This window comes from Pteropus alecto, unplaced genomic scaffold (genome assembly GCF_000325575.1).
Source record: "Pteropus alecto unplaced genomic scaffold, ASM32557v1 scaffold53, whole genome shotgun sequence".
Taxonomy (NCBI): Eukaryota; Metazoa; Chordata; class Mammalia; order Chiroptera; family Pteropodidae; genus Pteropus; species Pteropus alecto.
In genome coordinates, this window is record NW_006434366.1 from 2,811,371 (window position 1) to 2,824,894 (window position 13,524).

General features: G+C 58.7%; 1 protein-coding gene and 1 long non-coding RNA gene across 3 annotated transcripts in view; one reads left to right on the plus strand and one right to left on the minus strand.

Annotated features, from left to right (window-relative positions):
- LOC107195476 overlaps nt 1–1,179 on the plus strand; it is a 1,561-nt gene extending 382 nt beyond the window's left edge. For both annotated transcript variants that reach the window (XR_003045493.1, XR_001516632.2), the window contains exons 2-3: nt 88–177; nt 796–1,179. This is a non-coding gene — a long non-coding RNA (uncharacterized LOC107195476). The remainder of the gene's footprint in view (nt 1–87; nt 178–795) is intronic.
- ITPR1 (inositol 1,4,5-trisphosphate receptor type 1) overlaps nt 1–13,524 on the minus strand; it is a 332,592-nt gene that overhangs the window by 13,316 nt on the left and 305,752 nt on the right. The window contains exons 61-62 of the mRNA XM_015587167.2: nt 12,929–13,094; nt 10,099–10,259 (exon numbers count right to left, since the gene is read on the minus strand). Of these exons, the coding sequence (XP_015442653.1) occupies nt 10,099–10,259; nt 12,929–13,094 (327 nt within the window). The remainder of the gene's footprint in view (nt 1–10,098; nt 10,260–12,928; nt 13,095–13,524) is intronic.

Genomic DNA, 13,524 nt, shown 5'->3' on the forward strand with positions numbered 1-13,524 from the left:
TGACAGAGCCGGGGAGGAGGACAGGAAGTTGGATTGTGTGATGCAAATGCTAATCATTCTGAGAAGCGTTTTTTTTCTTCTTCCCAGGTTCAAGGGAAGAGGCTGTTCTAAGAAAGGCTACTGAAGTAGTTACCAACTCGGAGAAAGTCTGCTCAGGTAGACAGTTTTGTTTACCAGGTAAACAGTGAAAATGTTTGTTGAATCTATTATTCTTCTACAGTCAGACTAGAGAAATGAGATTGTGTGTGTTGGGGGGCGGGGTGGGGGGGCATGAGGGTGAAAAACAGGACTGCGGGAGAGAAGGGTCCGGGAAAAATGGGCCTTTTGCTTCTCTGCCCCTCGAAGTCCTTCTGGGAAGATTCCAGAAGGCAAAGACTGTCCTTTCAACTCAAGTGGCAACTGACTTTCTGCTCATCTTACCAAGCAGGACAATGCACTAGCTTTTCCCCCGGATGCCTGGGGCTGCTTAGGTGACAACAGGGACAGAGGCACCGGGCGGGGGTGGCGGGGGTGGGGGGCTGGAAACAGCTGTGGGCTCCCGGGCAGGGAAATCCAGCACACTTCAGCTGTAACCCGTCGGTCCCCTCTGAGTTAGCGTGATCCCCTCCACTGACGAGGAAGAAAATCTTTCGAGCTCCCTTTTCTGAGATCGCAGCAAAGGTGCAAAACCCAACCCAACCCAGAATCTGTTGTTTTGGGTGGAAACCGGTGATAATGATCACTAGCTATACTTAATGACTCTGCAGTTGCCATTTATAGTATCTGTTATACGTTTTTTCTTTTTTTCCAAAAAAGGCCAAATTAAAGAAGGGGACCTCGACTGGGGACACGGGTCAGGAGTTGGGGATGGAGGGGCACGGAGGGTTTCAGAGGTGGTGGGACTGTTCCGTCTGCTGCTGTGACGGTGGATCCAGGTCCTCACGGCACGGAGAGCGAACCCTAAGTGACTCTGGCCTGCGGTCAGTAACACTGCATCTGCGCGGCCTCGTCGGTTGTAACCGGTCCACTGCAGCCACACGAAATGCTCACGACAGGGAAACGTGGGGGAGGAGGGCAGAGGGACACGGGAATGCAGCGCTTTCTGCCCAGATTTTCCTGTCAACCTAAAACTGCTGTCAAAAATAAAGTCTCGTAATTAAAAAAAAAAAATCCCACACCCAGACTTTTGCTGGGCGGCCCCATGTTCAAGGATGTAGGTCTTTCTGTTCCAAACCACATGTGACGCCCCTGTGCTTCGCAGGCATGTCACTGTGGCAGCCTGGTGACGTCAGTGCGGCAGCAGGACAAGCTGAGGACTCCAGCCGTGGTGCCCGCCGTGTTCCTGGACAGTGAGCGCGTGGATGACTCAGACACGGCCTGGGCCTCTGTGGCCTTTAGCGTCCAACGGCTGTGAGAAAGTGTCCCCCGAACTGGAAAGCATCATGCAGAAGTGTCATAACCAGCGCCTCGACCCAGGGTCACGGCTGGTCCGGGGTCAGCAGGCCGTCCAGGCTGATCTCAGGTGGCGTGGCTGACCTCAGGCCGTCCAGGCTGACCTCCCGGGAAGTTCGTCCCTCCCTTCCTCCGGGGTGTGACGTCAGAGATGCAGCTCTGTCTTTCTCCGGCACAGCTGATCCCAAGTGTAGGTGTCCGTGTGGCTCCTTCCTTGAGCTCTGAATGACAGTCCCCAAACAGGTCACGTTACATAATCTTCGGCTGGGCTGGAACGACCACTTTTCCTCCCCAGACTTGGTTCCTAGTTGCTTTTGGACGCCATTAACGAGGACGGCCAGCACCAGCAGAGGAGACCGCACCCAGTTCTGATGAAATCTCTGGGAAAAGCCAGCTGCGCAGCCACTGCTGATGTCACCGGGCCCCACTGGGATGGTGACAAGGCAGCCCCCCACTCGGTGGTGGCACAGCTGGGTCCTGGGCACTGGGGGCTGCCACCTGGAGGGTGCCAGAGGTCACAGAGCTGGCGACCTGAGCCGGCCAGGGCGGGGCCGGCCCTGTGGAGAGGCCTCACAAAGGACAGTCAGGCCAACCCGCGCTTCCTAGGCTGGCTCATGACATCTTGCTGGGCCACTTCCCCTGCACTGTCGGTTAGCTAAGGAACCTACTGGAACGCTCCCGGTGGCTTCTGGTGGCACCTTAGCCATTCGTACTGCTTTTCCTCTGCTCTTTCCTCGACTCTGTGCTTTAAACTTCGACGTCTTATGACTTTTTATATAATCATGGTTTTTGTTTGTTTTAAGCTGACTTCACCAGCTTTCCGAAGTTCTCTGCTGTTGTTTCAGAGAACAACCCTTGGTGCTCACCTTTGGTCACTCACACGCGCACACACACGCGCACACACGCACATGCACGCGCACTCATGCACGCACGCGCACACACCCGTCCGCCTCACGCACAGTAGCGTCCCAGTGAGCAGCACAATCGTCCCGTGGGCTTGAGTGCTAGAAAACTCCTCTTGACTGGAATGGCTTTACTGAGGGCCAGCCCTGCCCAGCCACCCTCTGAGAGAGAAGTGACAGCGAGATGTCATCTGCCGCTGTCCCCCCGACTTCCGGAGGTGGAGGGGAAAGCCTGTCCTGGAGGACAGGCCCACACGCCTCGGAGGTCACCTGCCACGAGCATTCTTCCCAGTTGCCCGTCCGACTAACCTGTCCCTGCACCCCGACCCCTAGGATTTACGAGCTCCTTCCTCTCGGCCGCCCCCCAACACTTCACGGAACTGCAGAGTTGGATGGCACAGGAGGCCCCAAAGCTCAGCTTCCTCACCACAGAGGTGGTGGGACTGAGGGCCTGCGAGGACGTAGGTTTGTGACAGGTGACCCCGAGAGCCGGGTCCCCCTGTCTGACCTTCTAAGTACAGTGGCTGCAGCCCCAACACCAACGTTGGCCTCCTTCTCACGTTCCCCAAAGACCTGCTAGCAGCCTTCACTCCGCGGAGATGTTTCAGAGGACCCTGAGTATGTGCACTTCATAAAGACAGTCACACTCGTGAGAACATTTAAGGCCAGACGGTGCCACACCTCCCAGCGCACCTGACACCACAGCCTGGCTCCTCGGACACAGTCAGTATTGAGAGGAAAGAGGAGATGAAGGGGCGAAGGCAAAGCCACAGGTGCAGCTGGGGAGCGTGGGGGGAGGGGCAGCCCCTGGGGTCTGCGGAGCGGGGGAGGGGCAGCGGGCAGGTTGGAAGGGTGTGGAAGGGTGAAGCCCACATTTCTGGAGCTTGCCAAATCTGCCAAGTTGTGTGTGAAGTACGCGTGAGTGAGCGAATACCTCGTGTACACATTCGCGTCAGTCCAAACGAGCCTCGCGAGGTGCTTGGACTGGCTCACCCTCGGGGGGGACGCGCGGCGTGAGCCCGGCCTCCGGCCGACCGAGCTGGGGGCTGCAGGGCGCGCGTCTCCCCTTCTGCACACGCCCCCCGCTCGGGGACCCCACACGCTCGCGGGCCCGCCCGACCCCCTGTGCCCTGCTCTCCCCGCTACGAAAGCGCCTAGCCCGGCCTCCCTGAAGGTCAGCGTGGGGACAGTGCGGGGTGGGGGGGCTGGGCGGTGAGGGCAGCCGGAGTCCGAACGCCGGGCACTGCCGAATGAGGACGGGTGACTTCATGCCCTCTAGACCAGAGGGCACCATGTGCTGTGAGCCTGGGTGGCGAACTCAGGCTTGGCAACTGCTCTGTGCAGCTGCCACCGACACGAACCCAAGCTCAAGAGCACAGGGTGGGGCCCGGCTGGCCGGGGATGCTGACACGCTGTTTCCAGCCACCCGGAGACGAGTGCCAGGCCCCTCCCCGCTCCCTCGCCCCGACATTCTTGAACTCTGCCACGGTGCCGGCCAACTGCGGAAAGCGGCCTGGGAACGGGGCTGGAGGGCAGCGCAGGCTGCGTCCTCAGCCACAGCGAGGACATTTTAACCAAGGCTGTGGCCTCCCAGGGTCGGCAGGAAAGCTGACGATATGGCCCCAGCACCGTGGACATCTCTGTCCTGAGAACTGAGCGAGGCACGCCCTTCCTCCCAGCGGCCCCGCTGCTGTCCATGTGCACGGAAGCACAGGGCTGCACGGCACCGTGTCACGGCCAGGACATGCTGCCTGGCAGGGAACGAAGCACGGCGGAGGTGGCGAGGGGACAGGAGAGGGGAGGGGAGAGCTGGGAGTACGCCCTGAGGACCCCTCCCCTCCTCGCTCCTGCACCCTAAGTCCCGTCTGCTGGGGACTCCCCAGCTCTCAAGTCCTTGACCTGAGACCCTCCCGTGACAGCCACGTGCGCCTCTATGCTCACACGTGCCCCCTGCCACCGCCCCCTCCGTGCTCACGTCCGGGCCTTGCTTCCACCTACGACCCACGAGCACTCTCGGTCTGCACGCAGCTCCCACGTTGTCCCCCGGCCCCTCCCCCCGGGCCAGCCAGCACGTGGGCCTCCGGTGGCGGGAAGCCACCTTCCTCACTCTGGAAAGTGCCTGTCACGGGTTTGACAGCACCAGGCTCTCTCGGGTCAAGAAGGGTGAAAGGCTTAGGCCAGCTCCCCTTTTAAGATGGAGGCCGTGACACACAGGCGTTCAGGTCCCGTTCTGATCTTCGCCCTCAGTAACGCGGCACCTCCGACGGCGCCCACGTCCCCGCCTCACCACACACGAATAAACCGAGTGCTGCTGTCGACACTGCGCCTCCTCAGGGGAGCTGCTGAGTAGTGTTTGATCTGCTAATGGAGTTTATTTGCTTGGAAAATCTACCCAGGAGCTGTTTTGGGGCAGAAATGGCTCTCCTACGTGAATGCAGGCCCCCGGATGCCCCCTCCTACTGGAAAGAAAGCACCCCACTGCCTTCTAAGAGGATGCCACTGGCTGCCACGACAACACGACCTGTGACGCGGAAAAGTGCGTCCTGCTTTGCTATCCCTGGACAGCTGGCTCCTGAAGAGGTGAAGTGAACTATAAAAGATGGAACGCACTGGAACATCTCCAGCAGAAGCGCGCGCGCGTGTGTGTGTGTGTGAGGGAGGGACGGACGGGGAGAGAGGCAGGCAGCAGACGGTGGGGTGGAGGAGGAACACGTCTACTGTAGCTGTGAGAAAAAGCCTACACCAGGCCTAGAGGGCGATGGGGCAGACGCTGCCGTGTTCAATTCCCGGGGAATCATAGCCACCCCGATGAGTCACCTGGGCGTGGGAGCCCCCGTCTGGCTGTGGTTCTGGTGAACCGTCCCTCCCCTTTACCTTGGACACCTCCCTCCCTGCAGATGTGGCCGCCGAAGGAACCAGTGCCCCGTTCCAAGTTCCAAAAGTGCGGGCGGCGGAGCTGATCCGGCTTCAGAAGCAACAGCGGACACGCCCTGAGTGGGAGCCGAGCTATTCCCAGGTGCCAGCCAGTCACCTGCAGCCCGCAGCGCTCCAGGTGGGTGCCTGAGCCGCTGGGAAAACTGCACCCCACTGAGCACGCAGCTCCCGCCTTGTTGATTGATGCATGAGCCTGTCGGCGTCGCCCAGGAGAGCCCCTCCCTGCTCCCCCTGGGCCCCCCACCCCCACGGGGCCTCTTTTGGCCAGTTCGGCATCATGGCGGGGCGGGGGGACAGGCTGGGAGAGAAGCCTGAGCAAGTCGGGAGAAGCACGTGCAGCTGGGCAGGCAGTGGCTGCAGGCTTGGACACCGAGGGTGTGCAGCACACGTGGGGCCTCACTGGACACACGTGTGTCAGGAGAGCTCGGGGAGGCGGGCTGACTCAGCAGACCTGGGTTTGAAGCTCACCACCTGCTCTTCCCAGCAGAGTGGCCCTCAGGGGCCCACCTGTGAGATGGTAACAGTGCCACCCACGATGCTGTGGTGGGGACTAGGTGGGGTTGTGCATGCCTGGCGTTTGTGTCAGTGTGTGCTGAGTAAACATGACCTATGACGAGCGTTATCAGCCAGCCCGAGGCAGCGCCTGCTCCCGGACACTGGGGCCGTCGTGGGAGCTGGCTGTCCCCAGGCAGCTCACCGATCAGTTTCGTCGTCAGTTCATATGCCACCCTGGAGAGGAGCCAGAGCACCCAAGACAGCAGGGCATGCTGAACTACAGATGAAGGGCACTGCACCTGGTCACGCGGTTTCCCGATGCAATCACTCAGAACACCTCCGCAAACATGCCTCACGCCGAAAGGCGGAATTCGCACGCACGGAAATGAAATGGACAGCACGTTAGCAAGACAGACGCGCTGCGTTTAGACCTGTTTGGTCTCCTCCACCAACCTTCCTTCTTAACGCTTCTGGGGTTTCTAACTCTCAAGAGTCACTTACTCTGCTTATCAAATTAAGGACTGGGTTTTCTCCTGAACTTGACCGCTGTAGATTATCGGCGGTCGAATCTTTGCTGGGAATTGTAAACTTGATCTTCCACCTACCACCTGCGTGCTGTGCAGTATTTAAATTCCCTCAGGCAAAGACACAACTTATTTACCACTTATTCAGGTTCAAGCCACCTGACTGCACAGCCTATCAAATCCTCATCACAGACGCACGCAAACCCTCATCTCTCCGTTTGGCACTGGAGAAAAGCCAACAGCGTTAAAATCATTCACAAAAAACAATGTGTGGTACCAAAATTACAGAGGACGTTTAGTGGATGTCCAGGGTTCACAAAAGCTTGTTGCTAACGGAGGCTGCCACCAAAGCTCTACGGGACAGCACCGACAGGACGCCGAGGGTCTTTCCTCCTGCCTTGAACCGCCAGGGCTAAGCGAGGTCACTCTGTAGTCACATTTCCCCAAAAGGACAGCGTCCACCAATCAGACTGTGTGTCCAGTCCCGAAAGGGCAGGCCGAGCGTCCACGCAGCCAGGCTGGCTCCAGCTCCGCCCCCAGCGCCACGTGCCGAGTCGTGGGGCAAGTCTCCCAGCAACCCCAGTGCAATCATGACAACCTATCACGTGGGGCTCCCCCCACCCCCGCCCCCGCCCCCGATCACCTGAAGCCCCGGTCCTGGGCAGCGAACCCCCGAACACACAGACGGAAACCACAGTGCCTGTGACCGAGTCGGCAGAGGGAGGAGGAGAGTGGTGGCCTTGCCCAACGTCGACGCTTAAGGACACTGCCAATCGTTAGATTTAAGAGTGACGAAGGCAGGAGTTTCCCACGGGAGGAATTCTGAGCGTCAAGATGCCCGTTCTGATGTTTCTCAGCAGCAATGTGTCCACCGCCGAGGCGTCTGACACGGTCGTGGGGCTGTCGGAGACGGGGCTGGCGCCAGCTCGCCCAGCACGGGCTCCCGGCTGTCTGTCTGTCCGCCCGGCCCTGCCGTCGTCCACTCCCTCCCTGCGTGCCTACGCCCCTGGGCCCGCATGCTCACCTCACTTCCATCGCCCAAAGGACGTGTGAGGTGCTGTCAACAGATGGTGACTCAGGTCAGGGAAGTCCCACGACTGGCCCAGGGCTGCGCAGCCAGGAAGGGGCAGAGCAGCCACCCAAACCTAGGATTTCCTGCCCCAGATCCAATGCTCAGGCAGTGACGACTTTTCGGGGGCCACCAGCCCGGGCCTGGCTTCCAGGATAGTCCCATCCCCGGTGGACGGAGAGAAAAGGTGACCCGAAGCACAGAGACGAGAAGCTGCCATCTTCCATGACGCTTACATGGAAGTTAATTTGTGGGCGAACATCTGGTTGCCAAGTTCTCAGCTGTGAGACGGCACTTCTCCAGATGTCCCTTTGGCGCCCCCAGAGGTGGCGAGAAAGACACTGCTTCCGTTTACAGAGGGACGAGGCCCTGGCGCCTGGATCCCAAGCCGGTTCCGGCGGGAAGGGCAGCCTCCCTCCACGCCCAGGTTCGTCGCTGGTCAGGTGTCATTGTCCCAAAGCCAACTGGGGCTTCTCAGACCCTTCACAAAAGAGAGCCCCTGGTAGATTCTCCTGACCGGCCGTTCGTTTGGGGGTGAAAACCTTCCGACACCGCTGTCTGCAACGACAAGCTTCTGGGCAGCTGTGACACTCCCTGGCCCTCCAGGTGACCAGCTGCTTTTGCTGGGCGGTCCTCTGGCGGCTGTGAACACGGTCTCTGGGACTCTGGGGTCTCAGTCAGTGGGCTGAAGGAGCTGAGGAGGAATTCACCTCCTGCCCCCAGCCTCTGCCACTAAGCGAGAGGCTGTTTGGGGACACAGGTCCCTGCAGAGCCTGTCCCCAGGGTTTCCTCTGGGGCCGACTTCCCTCAGCCCTGGCTCCGTGCGGGGTGACGGCAGCCTCCTGGGGCCGGCCCGTCGGAGGGGTCGCCACCGTCAGGAGGAATGCTGGGGACCTCGAGGGCCTCGTGGGGAAAGACGGGGTGGGTCCAGGATGTGGGCGGGCGTGTCGCCTGCTCTCCCAGTGTTCCAGCCCCATGAGTGATTCCACTGAGAAGCCCCAGTCCCAACCTGCCATGGCCGACGCTCCCTGCTGGCATCCCGGGGCTGCACGCCCAGACTCCACTGAAGGGTGCTGCCTGTCAGCCGTCGCTCTACTGCGCACCTGAGCCCCCGCCAAGCGCACACGACGTCGGCGTCAGAGTCGACTCTGACATTCGGAGTTAAGAACTCTGAAGCCACAGATCTTGAGGCTTTTCACACGAACCAGGAGTGGAGCAGAGGGAGAAGCCCGCCGTGGGCTCTGAGCAGGCTGGGGCGACTCCTGGCTCTTAATCCTCATCGGGCGACAGCTCACGAGGCTCCTTTGCATTCACCACGGAGACAGGAACTTGGGGTGATTTTAACGACTGAACCAAGTAACAGACGTGAGGCAGCTCTGCAAACCGCAGAGGCTAAACGCACGCAGCACATTGGGGACCCGTCTCCTTGTCCTTCCCATGGCCGGTGTGGAGGACAAGTTCTTAAATCGGTGTCTGTGTCGTCACCTCCCTGAGACCCTTGCCACTCAAAGCGTGGGTCAAGGACCAGCAGCGCCGGCCCCGGGAGCTGATGGGACACGCAGGCCGCAGCCCAGCCAGTGCCTGCTGAATCGGGACCCGGCTTCTAGCAAGACCTCCCGGCGAGTCACACGTGCACCCAAATTTGAGCAGCACGGAACGAGCCTTTCGGGACGTCACTGGCGCAGGCAGCACGCACTGCCAGAAAGCCTCCCGGACCCCGGAGGCTGGGGGCCCGCATCACATGGGAGAGCGAGGGGGCCGTCACGTGATCGTCTGTGGCCTGCCAGCGATGAGACCGACAGCCGCCTGCATCCAGGCTCGTGAATGCCGATGCCTGTGCGAACAGACCTTGCCTGGGGGCTCCGTACGTGACGAGTGTCAGAATCACATCCGCACAGACACACAGAGCTCTTTCAGGACACCGCGACGGGCCGAGCGCCTGGGCCCTGGGTGACCGGGTGGGGCATCCGCGAGCCAACCGTGCGGCTTTTCTGGTGGCTCACGGTCGCCCTCCCGGCAGCGATGCCTCCTCCCTATCGCACGGCCCGAGTGGCTGAATGACACTCAGAAGCCACAGGTATGGAAGGACGGCTGGGCCGGGACGCCCCGGGGAGCCCCGCCCGAGAAGACGCTCTGGAGGCCTGTGGCAGCGCCCCGCACCCCCCCCCGCCCCGGGACGCGGCGGCCACGCTTCCCATCAGCAGGACGATTAACCGGGCACTCGCGTTTCTCCATCAGACGGTCCCTTCCTGATGATCGACGAAGCGGCCCCCGGAGAGGCTGGGCTGCGTCCACACCAACCAGTCACGGTCGAGTTTGCCGGGCGACCATGTTTTAAACAGACCTCCCAGAGACCCGGCCTTATTTAAGGCAAAAAAACCACGAACCAAACGAACTGACTGACGGACCGACCAGAAAAAGCACTGTTACCAGAATCAGAGGCTGGGCAGAGCCGGGAGCCGGGAGCCGGGGTGGAGGGAGACGGGGGTTAAGGCCTCGGCCCCAGCTCGGAGGCAGGCGCTCGCCTCACCCAGTTTCCGTGTTTCCCCCTGTAAACGGGGACGACTCCGCCTGGCTGGCACCTCTGCGGGACACCTAGGGACACGCGAAGGTCTGGGGTCCAGCGCCTCGACCGCGGTAAGGGCTCGGCAGACGGCGAGCTTGATTTCCCGCCACGTGGCCCCCCTCTGGCTCCCAGCCCCGCGCCCGAGCCCAGGCCAGGCCTGCGGGGCCGCCCACCCACCTTGATCATCTCCGCCACGTAGCTCTCCGGCCCCGTGTACTCCGTGGAGTCCTTGACCTTCACGAGGACGATGAAGCACAGATAGTGCCACATGTTGTGTTCCTCCTGGATGTGCTCTTCGAAGGTGACAGTCTTGTTGTCAAACTTGTCTCTTTCTAAGCCTGAAAAGAGACAGAAAAGCCCCGGCCACAAGTGAGTGGCCACGTGCAGAGACGCCCGGGGTGTCCGGACGGAGGGGCTGCGGCTCCACGCCTATCGGTACCAGGAGCTGGTCCTGTCGGCCTCGAGATGCGCTCAGTGATTCATCCTCGTAGGACACACAGGCAGTGAGAGTCAGACCGACTTGAGTTCGAAGCCCACCTCTGCCACTTACCAGTCACGAGTCGCTCTCCACGTGTCCTGACGACACAAACACTGATCGTCAGGGAACGGGGTTACACAAGCAGGGGTGTGACACGCTCATGCACAGCAGGCCACCAGCGCATGTGAGGTTCCCTCACCAAGGCCAGTGCCAACACGTAGACACAGCGGAAGGTTTTGGAGGAGACAGAACAAGGACACGAAGACGTTTAAACACGTTTTTAATTCTAGCTGCTAAGTTTATATTCTGCAGAGGTCCAGGTGAGCAATTCCGAAACCAGTTTCTATGTAGTCTCAGATTGAGCAAATAAATGAGTATATGGTAGATAATGGAGCCAGATTTCTCACTGTCAAAGAAAGGAGCACAAATATAGAAAGGGAGGAGACAGAGTAAGCTCTGCAATGCCGGACGGAAAGGCGCATCGGTGCGAACTCAGCTTCTCCACACAGGTCAAGAGAGCGACACAGAGCTGTGTGGGTGCACACGTGTGTATCCACACACACGCGCCCACACACACATGCCTCCCCTAAATGTGTGCCCCCATCAACCAACGGGAATGAGCACACGCAGTCCTCAGATCTCGGCTTCTAACCACCATTCTCCGCTCCTCGGAGAAAAGCTGACGACAGGGCTGGGTCAGGAAAGGTCAAGGTGAGCTTGAGCCGGGAATATTTCATGGTGTTAAAAAAGGAAGGAAGGATGTTAAAAAAAACACATGACGTGACAAAACACGGCGGCCAGCAGGCAGGGGCTCTCACTGGACAAATCTGGGACAATTTGAGCATCACAGTAAATAATGATGATACAAGACGATAATCCAATGAATAAAATAAAAATCTGTGAATCTATGTTGTTACAAATACAAACATACAAAATATACATACATGGGTAGGGAGAAGAGAAAATTACTTTTAGAAAAATGAAATCAAGAAATGTAGGAAGAATAATAAAATAAGAAAATCATCAGTTGGTGACTCTCACAATAATAGATTCAGGCAAGAACCATTAATGGATGCTAGAACAAGCAAGTCAATGTTTAATTTGAGGAATAATAAAACATTTACATCGTCTCAAAGTATCTCCCCATAAAATGATTCTTAATTGCAGAGAGAAAAACAGTAACTTTATAGCGGGGGAGAGACCTGGCAATTAGCACTTTCGCCAAGTGGGCAAAGTCAATGTCACCGGTGAGGAAGTGAGCTGGCAGCCCGTGCCCTCTGATGCGATACCCTGAGGGGAACACCGTGACACGTCTTTGATGTTCCTGTAAAAAATGCATAACCTCAACCTTACCGTGGGGACACATCAGACAAACCCCAACCAAGGGACATGCTAAAAGCTGACCGACCTACATTCTTCAAAAACGTAGGGGCGGGGCTAGAGGCGCGATGGCCAGATGCGCCACGTAACCCGGACTTTTGCTGGCTCTGAAGGACGTTGTTAAGATACAGGGTGAGATCTGAATTCGGCCCATAGATGAGAGAACAGGACTGGATCCGTGTCAGCGCACGTGTGTAAGAGAGGGCTCTTGTTTTTAGAGACGACTGAAATATTTAGGGATAAAGAGGCGTTGTGTCAGCCAGTCTCAAACTATTCAGAAAAAGTGTGTGTGTGTGTGCAAATCAGGTAAAATTTTAATATCTGGGGAATCTAGGTGAACGGAATGTAGAAATTCTTTGTACTACTCATGATTTTTCTGTAACTCTGGAAAATTATGTCAAACCAAATACTTTAAAAGGCTTTAAAGGGGGCAAAAAGCAAAAAAGAAGTTGTAAAATGGAAAATGCTCGTATTTTGAGTACACACACCAGGAGGAAGTGTGTACATTTAGTAACTACATTATGAATAATCCCGAAACGATTACTCAGCTCCCAGCTTCCTACAAAAGCTTCCATGCACATGTGCTCCTGACGCTGCGGCGAAGGTGATGTTTCTTGGTGCCCACGTGGCCCCCTCCCTGTCACCGGTGGTGTGCCTGCTCTGTGCGGGCTGTCCGGGGAGCGGCACGGGAACTAGCCCTCCTCAGTCCCACCATGATGGGAAGGACGTGTGACTGTAGCCACTTCACAGATGAGCAGTGCAGGTTCAGAGAAGTGACTAAACCGTAAGGTGACACGGTGAGTAAGTGGCAGCAGCTTACTCAGAACCCAGGTCTGAACTCTCCCCCAAACGCTCACTCTGCGAGGGCGCCCTGCTCACGCAAAGCCTGTCGCCGCCTGCGGTGAGCCCGTCCGCGGGGTTACTTAGCGTGGGGCTCGCACGGCCCAATGGCAAAAAAACCCCAGAGATACGTCCACGTGAGGTGCGATCACGTGTCTGCTCCCCAAAGCCTCACTCCGTACCCCAAGCTGGCCGCGGCTGAGCCGGACCCCCGGCCCCCCGCCCCCGTTCTGTCCTAGCTGAAGGGAGGCGGAGCGGGCGCTGCCAAGGCCAAGGGCGGCGCCTCACGGAGAGCCGGCGCGCGCTCACCGCAGATGAAGCACGTCGTCTTCAAGATCTCCTCTTTCTTCTGCTTCTCGCTCCGCAGGTCCGCGAAGGTGTCGATGATGACCCCGAAAATGAGGTTAAGGACGATGATGATGACCATGAAGAAGAACAGGAGGTCGTAGATGACTCTGGCGGCAAAGAGCGGCTCCTGGAAAGAGGCGGCCAGTCAGCCAGGTCACCAGGCCGCCCTCCAGTCAGGGCAGAAGGCGGAGGACTCAGGACCCAACACCCTGGTGCGCCCCGGCCCCCACCAGCGCCCACCAGTCTACTGTGGCCAAACTCAAACAGGGCATCAAAACTTCAAAAGCCACGACTGCGTCTCTTTCCATGCCCTGTGCCTACACTGTGACGTCCCCGAGTGTCGTGTCACCCGTGCAGGAGGGAGCCTCCTGGGGGCTATGGGGCCGTGGAAGCGTGTTCAGCTGGGCCAGACCCAACCCTGCAAGGGACAATCGCTTAAGTGTGACTGGAGGGCTGGTCCCGTGCGTGGTGCCAGAGTGACGAACAGGGAGGGAAGGAGCCCTCAGGAGCTGGCCACACATCCCTGCGTCCCCATTCCCAGCATTCCCACGTGGCTT